The 19,702-nt window shown below is 45.9% G+C and overlaps 1 protein-coding gene across 1 annotated transcript; it reads left to right on the top strand.

Annotated features, from left to right (window-relative positions):
- The first annotated feature begins 17,776 nt into the window (after positions 1-17,776).
- Positions 17,777-18,912, top strand: LOC123185591 (disease resistance protein RGA5). Its single transcript, XM_044597448.1, has 3 exons — positions 17,777-17,907; positions 18,005-18,083; positions 18,162-18,912. The coding sequence occupies exons 1-3, from the start codon at positions 17,902-17,904 to the stop codon at positions 18,698-18,700; spliced, it is 624 nt and encodes a 207-aa protein (XP_044453383.1). The 5' UTR covers positions 17,777-17,901; the 3' UTR covers positions 18,701-18,912.
- The last annotated feature ends 790 nt before the right edge of the window (positions 18,913-19,702 follow it).

Raw genomic sequence — 19,702 nt, 5'->3', positions numbered from 1 at the left:
GTGATTCAAAGTTCACAAAGTTTCCATGCGCACGAACAAAGTTCAAGGCTAGCCCCCACTTCCACGGTGCTCATTTTTCTCACATTCACTATTCTGTTAGAAAAAAATTTAAGTTCCCCACTTTACTTTTTTTATTTGAAAATTTTGTAAGCACGCAAAAGAATAAAATAACTCTCTAAAACTTCCGGGTTGTCCCTCAGGCAGCGCTTTCTTTAACACCATTAAGCTAGACATAAAGGTGCTCAAGTAATCATTAAACCAAGATCCCAAGGTACATCAAAGCCAATTTTAATCAACAAATATTTGGATCTTAAATATTTTCACAAGGTAAAATATATAATATAACAACGAAGTCTAACTCTCTTCCTATGCATTGGCATGTCATAAGAGAACAATTCATGCACACATGGTAAAGACCAATGCATAGTGTAGGTAACTTGTTGCAATTTTATTGTATTAGAAATATAAAGAGATGGAGATGAGGTTCCTCTCTCATAATAATTGCAAGTAGGAGAAGCAAGCACATGCATATTATACCCGATAGAATCATCAAATGCAATGGTAAAACGCAACCCATCAATATAATACTTAATAGGTGCAAAATTCTCAAATACAGCGCAGTTGCGAGGATTCAGAAAACAAATAGGACTATCAAGTGTGGGTGCAATAGCAACAATTTCATTCTTCACATAAGGAACCATAGCAATTTCATCTCCATAAGCATCATTAATAGTGGCATCATGGCCATTAACATGGCAAACATCAAGTTCATGAAAAATGGATATTTCAAACATATCCAAGGGATCGTAGCATTCATCAACATAACAATCATCCTCCGACAAGAACAAAGGGAAATTAAACAATGTATGAGTTCAAGAGTTACTCTCATTTGAAGATGGATGCGGGTAGCTAATTTGCTCTTCCTCCTTTTGTTCTTTACTGTCATCCTCATCTTTTTCATCTGAAGAGCACACATTTTTAGCAATTTCTTCTTCCATAGGTTACTGCAAAATATTAGCTCTTCTATGGCAACAAACGTTCTCTCAATAAATTCATTAATATTAGCATTGTATTCATAGTTTGCATAGCAATATTTAAGTATGGCAAGTTTTCATATTTTTAAAGGGAATCATCATACTTTTCATATTTTTCAAGCAAAAAAGCAGTTTTATAAGTGTAACACCCCGGATGTAACTTTCCCTATTTGTACTCCAACTCTTGCCGTTTCCGGCGTTAAGTTATATTTATTTCCTCGGTTTCAGGTCTTTGTCTCCGTGTGTTGTTATCGTTGTCATGCATCTCATATCATGTCATCATGTGCATTGCATTTGCATACGTGTTCATCTCATGCATTCGAGCATTTTCCCCGTTTTCCGTTTTGCATTCCGGCGCTTCGTTCTCCTCCGGTGGTCATTTCTACCTTTCTTTCGTGTGTGGGGATTAAACATTTCCGGATTGGACCAAGATTTGCCAAGAGGCCTTGGTTTACTACCGGTAGACCGCCTGTCAAGTTTCGTACCATTTGGACTTCGTTTGATACTCCAACGGTTAACCGAGGGACCGAAAAGGCCTCGTGTGTGTTGCAGCCCAACACCCCTCCAATTTGGCCCAAAACCCACCTAACTCTGCTCCATCATCGAGAGCGTTCGATCATGATCGCGTGGCCAAAAACCGCACCTCATTTGGACTCTCCTAGCTCCCTCTATGCCTATTTAAAGGCCCCCTGATTTTCGGATCTCCTCCTACCTCCGAAACCCTAAAAATCCCCTCGCGCGCACCGGACATGTCCTTTCCGGCCGGACGCCCCGCCGCCGCCGCCCCGGACCAATAGGAAAGCACCACGTGGCCTCCGCCGCCGTCCATCGCGCCGGCCCGCCCAGGCCCATCGCGGGCCCTCTCCGCCGCCACCCGGGCCGCGCGCCCCGCGCCTCTCCCTCCGCTCGCCGTCCCGGCCGCCGCCTCCGGCCTCGCCCCTCGCCTCGGCCTCTCCCTCCGGCATCGGTGAGCAGGAGCTCCGGCGAGAGCTCCGGTGGACCTCGATCCGCGTGCCGCGCCCAGATCTGATTCGGATGAACAGTAAACCCTAGAGGTTGATTTTTTTGTCTAAGTCCCGAAATGCAGATCCAAGTGCTCATGTTCGCGGTTCCTTAACTTTGCATCCATAGCTCCGATTCATGCATATAGCATATCAAAATGTTCATCTCAGAGAGTACATCATTTCATTCCATTGCATCATTTTCATTTGAGTTCATCTTGATGCCCGAAATTCTGTTAGAAGAGGGCTATTTGAGTTAATTGTCAGATCTGCTACTCCGTTTAGCACTTTTGTCATTTTTGCCATGATTAATGTGTGCATGCTATGCCCTGATGCTCTACATGTGTTTTGTTAAGGGTTTTGTCATCTCTCCAGAGGTGCAACCCATGTATTTTTAGGATGTGTGTGGTGACTTGTGCAAGATTGCAAAGTGGTGCACTTGCTAATTCTGTTTTCAGGGACTTAGTAATTTCACTAAGTCCTTGATCTGTTTATCTCATGATGCCATATGTTCATGTTGTTTCCTAGTGATCCGTGCCTCTTTTAAGGATGATCGGTAAGGATGTTTTGTTAATGTTGTAATGCTCTATCCATCAATGTCTTTGTTTGTAATTATGGAGCACCCTAGCTTGATTCAATCAAGCTCTACTTTCGCTACTTTGTGAATCTGGGCAGATTGTCAACTTGTTTGCAATTTTGCGATGATGTTGTAGTTGATCCGTGCATGCTATGCTATTGTTCTTGCCATGTCTAGCTTGCATTTTGTGCCTTATTGATGGGTGTATGCTTGTATTGCCATGACTTGCACCGTAGTGAGTGCATCCAGCTTGTAAACATGCCTACTTGAGTTATATTTCAGCATGTGCCAGTTTTCACTAAGTCTGAAAACTGATTATGTTTTTGCTATGTTCACATGCTTGCAATTGTATTTTCTGATCCCTTTTGGCTCAAGGTCACTAAGGGACTTTTGTTAAGCTCTTTGAGTAGCTCCATGCCATGCTTTACTTTGCCATGTTCAGGTCCTGTAGCATGTAGTTTTGTTGCTCCGAAGAGGGCTACCTGATCTGAAATTCCAGACAAGTGTTAATTTCACTAAGTCTGAGATCTGTTTGCCATATGCATTTTTGCCATGCTTGTTTGAACCTGTTAATGGATGAATTGGCCGTAGCTCAGTGCTAGACTTTTGTTAAGCATCTTGTGTGCATCCCTGCCATGTATTTTGTTGTCATGTTTGGTTGCTGTAGCATGTTCATCTCATTGCATTTAGTTGGCTACTTGCTGTAAATCACAGACCGGTGTCATATTTGAATCGCTTGCCATTTCCAAACCGTAACTCCGATTCCGGCGTTCTTTATATCGTTTTCAAGCGATTTCATCTCATCTTTCCAGTGGCACACTTGGTTTCCAAGTTGAGGCCAGGTTCATGCATTTCCTGTCATATCTTGCATTTTGCATCCCGCATCGCATTCCGCATAGCATATCATCATTTCATTATATTGCTTGGTCTTGCACGTGGTTGATTGTATCCTTGTTGCTTGTTTGTCTTGTTTGGGTAGAGCCGGGAGACGAGTTCGCTAACGAGGAGCCCGTTCAATTTGCTTTCGAGGATCCAGTCAACTCTGACAACTGTGCAAGCAAGATGATCATACCCTCAAAATCACTACTATCTTTGCTATGCTAGTTTGCTCGCTCTTTTGCTATGCCATTGCTACGATGCCTACCACTTGCTTGAAAGCCTCCCAAAATGCCATGTCAAACCTCTAACCCACCATTGTCCTAGCAAACCGTTGATTGGCTATGTTACCGCTTTGCTCAGCCCCTCTTATAGCGTTGCTAGTTGCAGGTGAAGATTGGAGCCCGTTCCTTGTTGGAACATTTATTTACTTGTTGGGATATCATTATATTATCTTGCTATCTTAATGCATCTATATACTTGGTAAAGGGTGGAAGGCTCGGCCTCTCGCCTAGTGTTTTTTTCCACTCTTGCCGTCCTAGTTTCCGTCATATCGGTGTTATGTTCCCAGATTTTGCGTTCCTTATGCGGTTGGGTTATAATGGGAACCCGTTGATAGTTCACCTTGATTAAAGCTTTTCCAGCAATGCCCAACCTTGGTTTTACCATTTGCCACCTAGCCTCTTTTTCCCTTAGGTTTCCAGAGCCCGAGGGTCATCTTATTTTACCCCCCCCCCCCTGGGTCAGTGCTCCTCTGAGTGTTGGTCCGAACCGAGTAGACCGCGGGGCCACCTCGGGGCAACTTGAGGGTTGGTTTTACTCGTAGGATGTCTCATTTGAGTGTGCCTTGAGAAAGAGATATGTGCAGCTCCTATCGGGGTTTGTCGGCACATTCGGGCGGTGTTGCTGGTCTTGTTTTAACCTATCGAAGTGTCTTGAATTGCCGAGATACCGAGTCTGATCGGAACGTCTTGGGAGGAGGTCTATTCCTTCGTTGACCATGAGAGCTTGTCATGGGCTAAGTTGGGACTCCCCTGCAGGGATTTGAACTTTTGAAAGTCGTGCCCGCGGTTATGGGCAGATGGGAATTTGTTAATGTCCGGTTGTAGATAACTTGAACCTTAATTTAATAAAAATGAATCAACTGAGTGTGTTACCGTGATGGCCTCTTCTCGGCGGAGTCCGGGAAGTGGACACGGTGTTGGAGTAATGTTTGCGCAGGTTGCTCTCTAGTTTCTCGCTCGCGCTTTGCCTCCTCTTCTCGCTCTCTTTTGCGAATAAGTTAGCCACCATACTTGCTAGTCGCTTGCTGCAGCTCCACTCATATTTACCTTGCCTTACCTATAAGCTTAAATAGTCTTGATCGCGAGGGTGCGAGATTGCTGAGTCCCTGTGGCTCACAGATTACTATTACACCAGATGCAGGGCCTGATGATTCCGCTCCAGGAGACGCGTATGAGCTCAAGTGGGAGTTCGACGAAGACTCTCAACGTTACTATGTTTCCTTTCCCGATGATCAGTAGTGGTGCCCAGTTGGGGGTGATTGGGACCGTGTCGCATGTTGGGTTCTCTTTTATTTTGGTGCCGTAGTCGGGCCATGAGTGTTTGGTTGATGTAATGTTATTTATGTACTTGATTGACATGGCGAGTGTAAGCCAACTATGTTATCTGCCCTTTCATTATTATATTACATGGGATGTTGTGAAGATTGCCTAACTTGCGACATATGCCTTCAATGCGATTATGTCTCTAAGTCGTGCCTCGACACGTGGGAGCTATAGTCGCATCGAGGGTGTTACAAGTTGGTAATCAGAGCCTTCCCCGACCTTAGGAGCCCCATTGCTTGATCGTTATTAGCGACCGAGTTGTGTCTAGAAAAAATGTTTTGAGTCTTTAGGAACTATATATCGGAGAGTTTAGGAATTCTTTTACTTCCCAGTCTCCTCATCGCTCTGGTAAGGCATCCTGACGTAGAGTTTTGACTCTTCTCTTCTCAAATTTCACTAAAAAAATTTAGGATCACGCGGGTATCTTGGAATCGTTCCGATGGTTTTATGATGAGAACATTGTCTTGGTGCCTCCTGTCAGGGGTTTAGTGGAAGTGTCCCGGGGAGTTGAGCTCTGAGGTGTTGTCATCATAATTTTATCGTTGCAGTTCTGGAATACCTGAGTTTAGTACGCCGACATCGAAAATCTCTTTTATGCAGTTCGTTGGTGAGATAACCTCGACGCCACCCAGTACTGGGGCGGGAGTTCGGGAGTATCGCCATAACTTGTATAACGGATGCTTTTCGAAGGTTGAGGTAGATGGTTTCCGAAGGTTTCTTGGTTATGTGTTGAAGGATGGATACAGCTGGATGTAGGATTTGCTAGTTTGGGTGAGATATTATGCTTCCCCTGTATCCCCAACACCTGATTGCATAACCGGAAAGGTTCGGGAGTTTCATAGGTGGGAATTCTAGTAGCTCTAGTTCTTCTTCCACGGATATTGGTTTGAGATTGGGATTTCTTACCGATTATTCGTTCTTGATCCGTACCTTGTTGATTTATTTCTCTACCTTAATTCTACGTGGCTTCTCAATTTATGGATATGTGACCATTTCAAGAGGAATGCATTCGTTCATTTTGTTCGGATGTGAAGACTATATGTTGCAATTTTCATTCCGTTGGATTCAGCTTCAATATTTGTCTATCAATGTGCTAATGGTGGTCAACCTCTTCAGGATGGCTCCTCCAACGCGCACGACTCCGAATCCTGATCCGCCACCACCTCCACCTCCTCCGGAGGCATGGCAAGCTGTGATGGCCGCAACCAATGCAAACACACAGTTGATCATGCAAATTCTTCAAGAGCGCAATCAAGGCAACCAAGGGAATCAAGGCAGCAATCAGAATCACTTTGCTACACTCAACCAGTTCCTTGCTAACGGGCCAAAGACTTTCAGCAATTGTGTTGAGGCAACCGATGCTGACGATTGGCTTGTGGATCTGTGCAAGCATTTCGAGTGCAGTAACGTCAGGCCTGAGGACTTTGTCAAGTTCGCTTCCTTCCAACTCAAAGATCAAGCTGCAGAATGGTTCCAGCAGTACAAGGACTCCAGAGGTGGACGTGTTATCACTTGGGATGATTTCCGTCGAGATTTCCGAGCTCATCATATTCCGCAGAGCGTGGTTGAAAGCAAGCGTGAGGAATTCCGCAATCTGAAGCAAGGCTCTTTGTCTGTCTATGACTACAACAAGTTGTTCCAGAAGCTCGCCCGCTTTGCCAAGCAGGACGTCCCTGATGAGAAGAGCATGATATACCAGTTCAGGGGTGGTCTCAGAGAAGAAATTCAGCTAGCTCTTGTTCTCTTTGAGCCCTTGAGATACGATGAGTTCTACAACATGGCACTGAAGCAAGAGGCTGCTCAGTTGAGGTGTGATGCTTCCAAGAAGCGAGTCAGAGATGTTACTCCTTCTTCCTCTACTCAAGTGGCCAAGCAGCAGAAGTTTTGGCTTCCTCCTCCTCCGTTCCGTCAGCCGTATCAACAGAAGAGCAAAGGTGGCAGTGGTTCTTCCCAGCCACCCAACCCTGGCTTTCAGAACAAGACTTCGTCTCAAGCTCCAAGATCGAGTGCTCCGTATCACCGTCCGCTTTCAGAGGTCACGTGCAACAAGTGCCAACAGAAGGGTCACTATGCCAACAAGTGTTTCAACCAGAGGCGTCTTCCTCCTCCTCCTCCTGTCAGATCGGCAAGTACAGCTGTGGTCAAGCATAACCCCAAGTTCGCCATGGTCAATTTGATGAATGCAGCCCAGGCAGAGGGCTCGTCAGATGTGATCATGGGTAACCTTCCTGTTAACGATGTTCCTGCAAAAGTTCTTTTTGACACTGGTGCATCGCATTCCTTTTTGTCATGCCCTTTTACATCGAAGCACAATGTTGATACCGAGATCATGCCCAAAGTCATGCAAGTTGTTTCTCCCGGCAAGCTTTTGACTTCTAGTTTGGTTGCTCCCGACATCTCTATCACATTGGGTGACTACAAGTTTCTCTCTTCTCCGGTGGTTATTGGTAACTCGGATATTGATCTTATTCTCGGAATGGATTGGCTTTCTAAGCACAAGGTGCATCTTGATTGTGCAGCCAGGCAGATTCAATTGACTCATTCGTCTGAGGATGTAATTGTCTTTGCCGCTCGGGATAATATCATCCGTCTGTTTTCTCTCAATGAGAAGGGTGAACTCGATGCTATTTCGCAAATTCCAGTCGTTTGCGAATATCAAGATGTCTTTCCAAAAGAGCTTCCAGGAATGCCTCCGCACCGGCTAGTTGAATTCGTTATTGATCTTGAGCCTGGTACGGAACCTGTGTGCAAACGTCCTTACAAGCTCGGACCTGAAGAGTTGAAGGAGCTGAAGAAGCAACTTGATATTCAAGAGAAAATGGGTCTCATCCGTCCTAGTTCTTCTCCGTGGGGTTGTGGTGTTCTTTTTGTGAAGAAGAAGGATGGAACGGACCGAATTTGTGTTGATTACCGTCCAGTGAACAAGAAGACCATCAAGAACAAGTACCCACTTCCCAACATCAATGAGCTGTTCAAACAACTCAAAGGCGCCCAAGTATTCTCCAAGCTTGATCTCCGTATGGGTTATCATCAGATTCGAATCCGTGAGCCAGATATTCCCAAGACGGCTTTCAGGACAAGTTTTGGTTCATATGAATACACTGTCATGTCTTTTGGCCTCGTCAACGCTCCTCCGACGTTCCCTCGCATGATGAACTTCATCTTCAACGCCTACACCAATGACTTTGTTTTGGTCTATCTCGACGACATTCTGGTTTTCTCAAAGAACAAGGAAGATCATACCAAGCATTTGCGTTTGGTTCTTGATAAGCTAAGGGAACATCAGTTCTATGCCAAGTTCTCCAAGTGTGAATTTTGGCTCGATGAGGTTCTTTATCTTGGTCATATCATCTCTGCCAAGGGCATTGCCGTGAATCCTGAGAAGGTGTCTGCAATTGTGAATTGGGAACCTCCTCAGAACGTGAAGCAACTCCGTAGCTTCCTCGGTCTCGCAAGCTATTGCCGAAGATTCGTTGAAAACTTTTCTAAGATCGCGAAGCCTCTCTCTAATCTTCTCCAGAAGCACGTCAAGTACGTTTGGTCTCCGGAGTGTGACATTGCTTTCAACACTTTGAAAGAGAAATTGATCACTGCTCCAGTTCTGACTCCGCCTGATGAATCCAAGCCGTACGAGGTCTTTTGTGATGCCTCTCTCCAAGGTCTTGGCGCAGTATTGATGCAAGAGAAGAAAGTTGTTGCTTATACATCTCGCCAGTTGAAGCCTAATGAGAAGAACTACCCCACTCATGATCTCGAGTTGGCGGCAGTTGTGCATGCTCTTTTGACTTGGAGACATCTTCTATTGGGAAGAAAAGTGGACATTTTCACTGATCACAAGAGTCTCAAGTACATCTTCACTCAGCCTAATCTCAACCTCAGGCAAACTCGATGGGTCGAAATGATTCAAGAGTATAATCCGAGTATTGAGTATACTCCAGGCAAGGCCAATGTGATTGCTGACGCATTGAGCAGGAAAGCTTACTGCAACAGTCTGATTCTCAAGCCTTATCAACCCGAGCTTTGTGAAGCTTTCCGCAAACTTAATCTGCAAATTGTTCCTCAAGGTTTCGTCGCCAACCTTCAAGTCTCTCCTACCTTAGAAGAACAGATTTGCCAAGCCCAGCTTCTTGATGCTATGGTGAAAAAGGTGAAGATTGGGATTGCCAAGAGTCAGTCCAAGTACAAGTGCTACCGCCTTGATGACAAGGACACTCTCTTCTTCGAGGATCGAATTGTTGTACCCAAAGGTGACCTCCGTAAAGTGATCATGAATGAGGCTCACAATTCTCTCCTCTCCATCCACCCTGGGAGCATGAAGATGTATCAGGACCTCAAGCAAGCTTATTGGTGGACTCAAATGAAGCGCGAGATAGCTCAATTCGTGAATGAATGTGATGTCTGCAGAAGAGTGAAGGCAGAACACCAAAGGCCAACTGGTCTCCTCCAACCTCTTGCCATTCCAGAATGGAAGTTTGACCACATTGAAATGGACTTCGTGACTGGGTTTCCAAAGTCCAAGCGTGGCAATGATGCTATATTTGTTGTCATCGACAAACTCACCAAAGTGGCTCACTTTCTGCCTATCAAAGAGTCGATCAATGCATCTCAATTGGTGGAACTCTATACCTCTCGTATTGTTTCTCTGCACGGTATTCCTCAAGTGATCTCTTCAGACCGTGGCAGCATCTTTACCTCGAAGTTTTGGGATTCTTTTCAGAAGGCCATGGGCACTAACATCCGCTTCAGCACAGCTTTCCATCCTCAAACAAGCGGTCAAGTCGAGCGTGTCAACCAGATTCTTGAAGATATGCTCAGGGCTTGTGTGATCTCCTTCGGCATGAAGTGGGAGGATTGTCTTCCTTATGCTGAATTCTCCTACAACAACAGTTTTCAAGCAAGTTCGGGCAAGGCCCCTTTTGAAATTCTGTATGGCAGGAAGTGCCGTACCCCTCTCAACTGGTCTGGAACCAGTGAACGTCAGCTTTTGGGTAATGACTTAATCACAGAGGCAGAAGAAATGTGCAAAGTCATTCGTGATAACCTCAAAGCAGCCCAATCCCGCCAGAAGAGCTACTATGATAGTAAGCACCGTGATTTGGCTTTCGAGATCGGAGATCATGTTTACCTCCGCGTCTCTCCTATGAAAGGTACTCGTCGCTTCGGTATCAAAGGGAAGCTTGCCCCTAGATACGTGGGACCTTTCAAGATTGTCAGCAAGAGAGGCGACCTCGCCTATCAACTCGAGCTTCCTTCAAACTTTGCAAATGTTCATGACGTGTTCCATGTCTCTCAGCTTCGAAAGTGCTTCAAGACTCCTGACCGCACCGTCAACTTCGAGGACATTGAGCTCCAAGAAGATCTCTCTTATCGTGAGCACCCAGTTGCTATTCTTGAAGAGACTGAACGCAAGACTCGCAACAAGTCAATCAAATTTCTCAAAGTCAAGTGGTCACACCATTCTGACCATGAAGCTACCTGGGAACACGGGGATCACCTCCATTCTGAGTACCCGGCGTTCTTTCAGTCCTAGATCTCGGGACGAGATCCTTTCGTAGTGGTGGAGTGCTGTAACACCCCGGATGTAACTTTCCCTATTTGTACTCCAACTCTTGCCGTTTTCGGCGTTAAGTTATATTTATTTCCTCGGGTTCGGGTCTTTGTCTCCGTGTGTTGTTATCATTGTCATGCATCTCATATCATGTCATCATGTGCATTGCATTTGCATACGTGTTCATCTCATGCATTTGAGCATTTTCCCCGTTGTCCGTTTTGCATTCCGGCGCTTCGTTCTCCTCTGGTGGTCATTTCTACCTTTCTTTCGTGTGTGGGGATTAAACATTTCCGGATTGCACCGAGATTTGCCAAGCGGCCTTGGTTTACTACCGGTAAACTACCTGTCAAGTTCCGTACCATTTGGACTTCGTTTGATACTCCAACGGTTAACGAGGGACCGAAAAGGCCTCGTGTGTGTTGCAGCCCAATACCCCTCCAATTTGGCCCAAAACCCACCTAACTCTGCTTCATCATCGAGAGCGTTCGATCATGATCGCGTGGCCGAAAACCGCACCTCATTTGGACTCTCCTAGCTCCCTCTATGCCTATTTAAAGGCCCCCCAATTTTCGGATCTCCTCCTACCTCCGAAACCCTAAAAATCCCCTCGCGCACACCGGACACGTCCGTTCCGGCCGGACGCCCCGCCGCCGCCGCCCCGGACCAATAGGCAAGCGCCACGTGGCCTCCCGCCGCCGTCCACCGCGCCGGCCCGCCCAGGCCCATCGCGGGCCCTCTCTGCCGCCACCCGGGCCGCGCGCCCCGCGCCTCTCCCTCCGCTCGCCGTCCCGGCCGCTGCCTCCGGCCTCGCCCCTCACCTCGGCCTCTCCCTCCGGCGCCGGTGAGCAGGAGCTCCGGCGAGAGCTCCGGTGGACCTCAATCCGCATGCTGCGCCCAGATCTGATTCGGATGAACAGTAAACCCTAGAGGTTGATTTTTTTGTCTAAGTCCCGAAATGCAGATCCAAGTGCTCATGTTCGCGGTTCCGTAACTTTGCATCCGTAGCTCCGATTCATGCATATAGCATATCAAAATGTTCATCTCAGAGAGTATATCATTTCGTTCCATGGCATCATTTTCATTTGAGTTCATCTTGATGCCGGAAATGCTGTTAGAAGAGGGCTACTTGAGTTAATTGTCAGATCTGCTACTCCGTTTAGCACTTTTGTCATTTTTGCCATGATTAATGTGTGCATGCTATGCCCTGATGCTCTATATGTGTTTTGTTAAGGGTTTTGTCATCTCTCCAGAGGTGCAACCCATGTATTTTTAGGATGTGTGTGGTGACTTGTGGAAGCTTGCAAAGTGGTGCACTTGCTAATTCTGTTTTCAGGGACTTAGTAATTTCACTAAGTCCTTGATCTGTTTATCTCATGATGCCATATGTTCATGTTGTTTTCTAGTGATCCGTGCCTCTTTTGAGGATGATCGGTAAGGATGTTTTGTTAATATTGTAGTGCTTTATCCATCAATGTCTTTGTTTGCAATTATGGAGCACCCTAGCTTGAGTCAATCAAGCTCTACTTTCGCTACTTTGTGAATCTGGGCAGATTGTCAACTTGTTTGCAATTTTGCCGATGATGTTGTAGTTGATCCGTGTATGCTATGCTATTGTTCTTGCCATGTCTAGCTTGCATTTTGTGCCTTCTTGATGGGTGTATGCTTGTATTTCCATGACTTGCACCGTAGTGAGTGCATCGAGCTCGTAAACATGCCTACTTGAGTTATATTTCAGCATGTGCCAGTTTTCACTAAGTCTGAAAACTGATTATGTTTTTGCTATGTTCACATGCTTGCAATTGTATTTTCTGATCCCTTTTGGCTCAAGGTCACTAAGGGACTTTTGTTAAGATCTTTGAGTAGCTCCATGCCATGCTTTACTTTGCCATGTGCAGGTCCTGTAGCATGTAATTTGGTTGCTCCGAAGAGGGCTACTTGATCTGAAATTCCAGACAAGTGTTAATTTCACTAAGTCTGAGATCTGTTTGCCATTTGCATTTTTGGCATGCTTGTTTGAACCTGTTAATAGATGAATTGGCCGTAGCTCTGTGCTAGACTTTTGTTAAGCATCTTGTGTGCATCTCTGCCATGTATTTTGTTGTCATGTTTGGTTGTTGTAGCATGTTCATATCATTGCATTTAGTTGGCTACTTGCTGTAAATCGTAGACCGTTGTCATATTTGAATCGCTTGCCATTTCCAAACCGTAACTCCGATTCCAGCGTTCTTTATATCGTTTTCAAGCGATTTCCTCTCATCTTTCCAGTGGAACACTTGGTTTTCCAAGTTGAGGCCAGGTTCATGCATTTCCTGTCATATCTTGCATTTTGCATCCCGCATCGCATTCCGCATAGCATATCATCATTTCATCATATTGCTTGGTCTTGCACGTGGTTGATTGTATCCTTGTTGCTTGTTTGTCTTGTTTGGGTAGAGCCGGGAGATGAGTTCGCTAACGAGGAGCCCATTGAATTTGCTTTCGAGGATCCAGTCAACTCTGACAACTGTGCAGGCAAGATGATCATACCCTCGAAATCACTACTATCTTTGCTATGCTAGTTTGCTCGCTCTTTTGCTATGCCATTGCTACGATGCCTAACACTTGTTTGCAAGCCTCCCAAATTGCCATGTCAAATCTCTAACCCACCATTGTCCTAGCAAACCGTTGATTGGCTATGTTACCGCTTTGCTCAGCCCCTCTTATAGCGTTGCTAGTTGCAGGTGAAGATTGGAGCCCGTTCCTTGTTGGAACATTTATTTACTTGTTGGGATATCATTATATTATCTTGCTATCTTAATGCATCTATATACTTGGTAAAGGGTGGAAGGCTCGGCCTCTCGCCTAGTGTTTTTTTCCACTCTTGCCGTCCTAGTTTCCGTCATATCGGTGTTATGTTCCCGGATTTTGCGTTCCTTACGCGGTTGGGTTATAATGGGAACCCGTTGATAGTTCACCTTGATTAAAGCTTTTCCAGCAATGCCCAACCTTGGTTTTACCATTTGCCACCTAGCCTCTTCTTCCCTTAGGTTTCCGGAGCCCGAGGGTCATCTTAATTTTACCCCCCCCCCCCCGGGCCAGTGCTCCTCTGAGTGTTGGTCCGAACCGAGTAGACTGCGGGGCCACCTCGGGGCAACTTGAGGGTTGGTTTTACTCGTAGGATATCTCATCTGAGTGTGCCCTGAGAAAGAGATATGTGCAGCTCCTATCGGGATTTGTCGGCACATTCGGGCGGTGTTGCTGGTCTTGTTTTAACTTGTTGAAGTGTCTTGAATTACCGAGATACCGAGTCTGATCGGAACGTCTTGGGAGGAGGTCTATTCCTTCGTTGACCGTGAGAGCTTGTCATGGGCTAAGTTGGGACTCCCCTGCAGGGATTTGAACTTTCTGGGCAGATGGGAATTTGTTAATGTCTGGTTGTAGATAACTTGAACCTTAATTTAATTAAAATGAATCAACTGAGTGTGTTACCGTGATGGCCTCTTCTCGGCGGAGTCTGGGAAGCGGACACGGTGTTGGAGTAATGTTTGTGCAGATTGCTCTCTAGTTTCTCGCTTGCGCTTTGCCTCCTCTTCTCGCTCTCTTTTGCGAATAAGTTAGCCACCATACTTGCTAGTCACTTGCTGCAGCTCCACTCATATTTACCTTGCCTTACCTATAAGTTTAAATAGTTTTGATCGCGAGGGTACGAGATTGCTGAGTCCCTGTGGCTCACAGATTACTATTACACCAGATGCAGGGCCTAATGTTTCCGCTCCAGGAGACGCGTATGAGCTCAAGTGGGAGTTCGACGAATACTCTCAACGTTACTATGTTTCCTTTCCCAATGATCTGTAGTGGTGCCCAGTTGGGGGTGATTGGGACCGTTGTCGCATGTTTGGTTCTCTTTTATTTTGGCGCCGTAGTCGGGCCATGAGTGTTTGGATGATGTAATGTTTTTTATGTACTTGATTGACGTGGCGAGTGTAAGCCAACTATGTTATCTCCCCTTTCATTATTATATTACATGGGATGTTGTGAAGATTGCCTAACTTGCGACATATGCCTTCAATGCGATTATGTCTCTAAGTCGTGCCTCGACACGTGGGAGCTATAGTCGCATCGAGGGTGTTACAATAAGCATCCTTAAAAGTAATAAATTCTTCTATTTTCACCACATCATAGTAATCATATATACCTAGCATAAGAAGTCAAGGTTTCATTATCATTAAACTCAGATTGCAAGGGAAGGTGTTGAATCTCCATTATAGAGCAAAAAGTAAAATCATACATAGAGCACGAATTATAAGCATATGAATGTAACATTTTTATTTAATCCCATATGTGTTTCCCTTTTTTTATCAAGCGGTAATCACTAAAGTATTCACATTGATTCAAAGTATATCCCATTACCATATTTTACAGGGATTTCTTAGGATTATCTAAGTAATATTTAATGTTCCACACATAAGCAGCATCGAGGATTTTAGGAGTTTCCCCATCTCCACGAGTAGCAAGTACAACTATTCTTTTGGTGTTTCATGTTCCGTATCCATAACTAAAGATAGAGAACAACTTAGAACAAAAAATAAAATCTACTTAGAGATAAAGACAACAACCACACACGAGATATTCATCCCACGCTATTACTCACTGGCAATAGCGGCAGAAAAGGTGTCGACAACCCATAAGTGTAGGGGCTCATTTGTAGCCTTTTCGATAAGTAAGAGTATCAAATCCAATGAGGAGCTAAAAGTAGAATTAATATTCTCTCAAGTTCTATCGACCGCCGATACAACTCTACGCACACTAAACATTTGCCTTACTTAGAAACAAGAAATAAAATACTTTGCAAGTGTAAAGGAATAGATTTGCAAGATAATACAGAACGTGTAAACAAATTAGGTATTGCTTAAATAAAAGAGCAACATAGCGAGTGCGGAAAAGTCATGGTAGAATGTGCGAAATTGTCCTAGGCAATTAGCTAAGTCACTAGACCGATGACAAATTTTTATTTGGCGGAGGCCTCTGCTAGCATGTGGTCCCTTAATTGGAATCCTATGCGCTTATAATTAGAACTATGAGCAAGCATATGCAGCTCCTAACGTATTCATTAAGGTAAAATCTAACCATAGCATTAATATGTATTGATCCCCTTCAATCTCGTATGTATCAATTTCTTCCTCTTCCTCTTCTTCTTCTTCTTCTTCTTCTTCTTCTTCTTCTTCTTCTTCTTCCTCCTCCTCCTCCTCCTCCTCCTCCTCCTTGGCCTCTCCCCTAGATGGGGAGAGGATTCCCTATCTGGTCCTTGGCCGCCATGGCTCCCGGATGGCGGGAGCCCCTCCGAGATTTTATCTCCCCTCTCCTTTTTCTTTGCATTTTCCTCTCTGTTTCGGTACTATTTTCTAGCCATACAACATTTTTTAAATAGCTGGAGATCTGTAACTCCGATATGGCTGGAATTTTAACGGAATTTTTCTCCGAGAATTAGCTTTGTTGCGGCGAAAGAAGAGCTCCAACCGCTTTAAAGGTTGGCCACAAGCCCACATGGCATGGGTGGGCCCCAGGTCGCGCCCCTGCCCTTGTGGAGCCCTAGGGCACCGTTTCGCGTTGATTCCTTTGCCCAAAATTCTGGCAATTCCAATAAAATTCACAAAAAATTAGGTCATTCTGGCTCCGTGATCTTTTCACCTAAAACCCCCAAATCAATAGAAAACAGGAAGTGGCTTTTTTTACGAGAAAACTTACAATCTCTTCATCAACTGTCAAGGTAGTACAAAGAGGACTAGAAGCAAAAAAAATTACATCCAAGTCCGTAGACCACTTAGCGACGACTACAAGCACTGGAGCAGCCGAAGGCATGCCGCCATCATCGCCCCTCCCTCGTCGGAGCCAGGCAAACATTATTGTACGAGACAGCCGGGAAGTCATTATGCTAAGGCCCCATAGGACCAGCACACCAGAACAACAACCGTCACTGATGAAGAGAAGCACATACTAGAAGGATCCAAACTACAGACACAGAGACGTAGACGAATGAAGACCGGGTCCAGTCGGATCCACCGAAGACGAACACCAACCGGATCCCACGAGATCAGACGGAGACAAATCTGCACACACCTTCCAATAACGCTTAAAACATAACCATGACGAGGGCTAGACGGGGAGGACCTTATTCCATCTTCAAGAAACAGGAACCGGCCTTTGGCACTAGGTAAATAGGTTTGTTGGGTACATGATGAGATTTTGACACTAGGTAAATAGGTTTGTCACGTACATGATGAGATTTTGTACACATGCTTTTCTTCTCTAAAATTTCACGTACAGCTCTCCATTATGGATGAAAGAAAATCTAATCATTTGGTCAATTCAATCTAAAAAAACATTAGTATCCTATTGTATTGATTTCACCGGCTATATATCTTTGTTTTGCTCTCCTTCAACCTCCCCAGAGTGGTTTCTGGTCAATTAACGACATCAGTAGACCACTGCTTCATTAGGTAGGATAAACATACCTGCTCTTGTAGAGCTGACCTGCAATTATAGAAGTGCTCACCCATCAAGTAGCCAACCGTTTCCTTTTTCCTTTATTGGGTTCTACCAGTGATAAAGATGACAGGAGCATGACAAGGCATTGCTTTCGCAAGCAGGGGACGTCAAGGCAGCTTTGGTCAAACCAGTGCCATCTAGTAGCACCTCTCAACTGCTACAGTACAGACGATCTAGTCACAGCCGCAGCTTTGATCGAAATGACACGCCACGAATCATGTTCCTGGATTCCACTGATTCGGCAACGAATTTTCAATGGCGCTATGATTGCTTTTTCCTTGAGAGCTCTTATGTCAACACTCCAGGGCACATGTCTATATAATTTGCACATTTCCTCAATTTTTTTACTACTCAAATGGCGGGTGAGATGTCTTGCTTTGTGTGGTTTACGATATCCTTATATGTTTGAATTGGGCAAAGTCTGCGGTGCCAAGTCACATTCTCAAGTTTGTAAACAAAAAATGTCGTTTTCTGAAACTGTCATGCAATTCTTGCCACGGCAGTCATCCGTAGCCCTCGTCAGCGACCAGAAGAACGGAGAAATTTCCATCTCGAAGATAGGAGATGTATATGACCGGTCACCACGACGCGTCCTAGCACAGCCAGCACTATCTATGCATGCGTAGCGCACGAGCTCTACAGCCATACGGGGGACGGCAAAACATTCTTCTCTTGCCTCAGCACATCTTGTTTATTCGGAATCCCTTGAACAGCTGCGACTGCAAACACCATGAGAGTAAGAAGTTCTTGGAGTCCAGTTTATGTTGGTGATGCGTCTGTCTGTTTATCTGTATGTAACTAACACGTCTGAACCGCCGGTGCAAATCTTTCAGAAGGAGATCATCATCCGGATGCAGCCGGGCTCGGACAAATACCACAAGAGAGCTCTCAAGGTGGCCGCCGCCGTCAGCGGTAAGTACGAGCCCCGCGGCTGATCGATTCTTCCTTCCTCTGCATCCGGTGAATTAAACTGGGTGGGTTCCAATTCAGGAGTGGTGTCGATCACGGTGGCCGGCAGGGACAGGGATCTGCTGGTGGTCATCGGCGACGGCGTGGACGAGAGCCATCTGACCAAGAAGCTAAAGAAGGAGGTCGGGGAGGCCGAGATAGTGCAGCTGCGGACGCTACCCGAAGGCACCTCGGCGTCGGGGTATCTGCCGGGCACGTCCAGGGACGTCGTCGGCGGACACTCCCGGTCGCCGTACCACTTGCATCCCACGGACACTCCCGGCCGCGTCACCTACCCGGTCTACGCGCCGTCGCCGGCGGCCAATCCCGGGGCTGCACGGTGGTCGGGAGACCACAGGCAAGCCGAAGCGGGGTACTATCCCAGCGCGTCCAGCCCGTCCTTCTACCACGCGTCGCCCGCGGCCGGGTACGGCGGGTACGGGGGCAGCAGCTATGCAAGCGCGGTGGCGCGCAGCCACCCGGCGAACTACTCCCCGATGATCGAGCGGCACCGGCACGACGACGGGAGCTGGCGTCGGCACCACGGCGGGGGAAAGCCAAGCTGCTGCTCGATACAGTAGCAGTTGTTTCCATCGTGGTGCCAATGTTTGCCGTTTCAAGTACTGTATTTCAAGTGAACCAACCTTGTGGCACTACGATGGAAACATTGGCACTACATTGTGGTGTTCTTTCGTTCATTCGTGCTTCTTCCTTGAATTTGAATTTAGTGCACAAAGTTAGTCAGCGGCTTGTACACCTGAACGAATTTTAAGATAAAGGTGTCATTTTTTTGTGAAAACATTTTTTTCAAGAAAATTTCTAATCTATTCATCTCCAATTATGGATGTACAACGAAAACCAAAAATAATAAAAATTACATCCAGATCCGTAAACCACCTAGCGACAACTAAAGCGAGCCGAAGACGCACCGCCGTCATCACCCTTCCTCACCGGAGTCGGACAAAACTTGTTGTGGTATACAGTTGGGAGGTCATCGTGCTAAGACCCCATAGAACCAACGCATCAAATAAGCAATCTCCACTGATGAAGAGGAGCAAAGATCTAAAGGATCCAACCTAAAGACACACAAACATAGACAAACGACGAACAGATCTAAGCAAATCCACCAAAGACAAATCCGTCGGAGACACACCTCCACATGCCCATTGACGATGCCAGATCCACCATGGGGACAGGGGCTAGGCGGGGAGAACCTTATCCATCTTCAGGGAGCCGCCACCGTCTCGCCTTCCTGAATAGGACACAAACCTTAACAAATCTCGAAGACACATCTAAAAACGGAGTCCTCCCACTGGCAACAGCCGGGATCCACCATGCACCCATGGCTCTAACGCCACTGAAGACGAGGTGGACCGGCGGCGGCATCGGTGGGACGCAGAGGAACCCTAGTTTTTTGGGGAGGAGGTTCATGCCTGAGGAGCATGCCTTGTGAAAACAAATTTGAGCCAGGAGAAGTAGAGAAAACCAATCTGTGCTTGGATTGTTATAAGGATAGTGGTATCCTAGTCAATCAGGGATCAAACATCAGGTTGCCACTTTGATGTCTTATAAAGATTCAGTGG

Source organism: Triticum aestivum, chromosome 2A (assembly GCF_018294505.1).
Source record: "Triticum aestivum cultivar Chinese Spring chromosome 2A, IWGSC CS RefSeq v2.1, whole genome shotgun sequence".
Classification (NCBI taxonomy): domain Eukaryota; kingdom Viridiplantae; phylum Streptophyta; class Magnoliopsida; order Poales; family Poaceae; genus Triticum; species Triticum aestivum.
This window is presented reverse-complemented; position numbering and strand designations above follow the sequence as displayed.

Bases quoted from the DNA above. Each gene is read 5' to 3' on its own strand.
- LOC123185591 (XM_044597448.1), top strand. The intron at 18,084-18,161 runs GTAAGTACGAGC...GTTCCAATTCAG, and splicing joins GGTGGCCGCCGCCGTCAGCG to GAGTGGTGTCGATCACGGTG.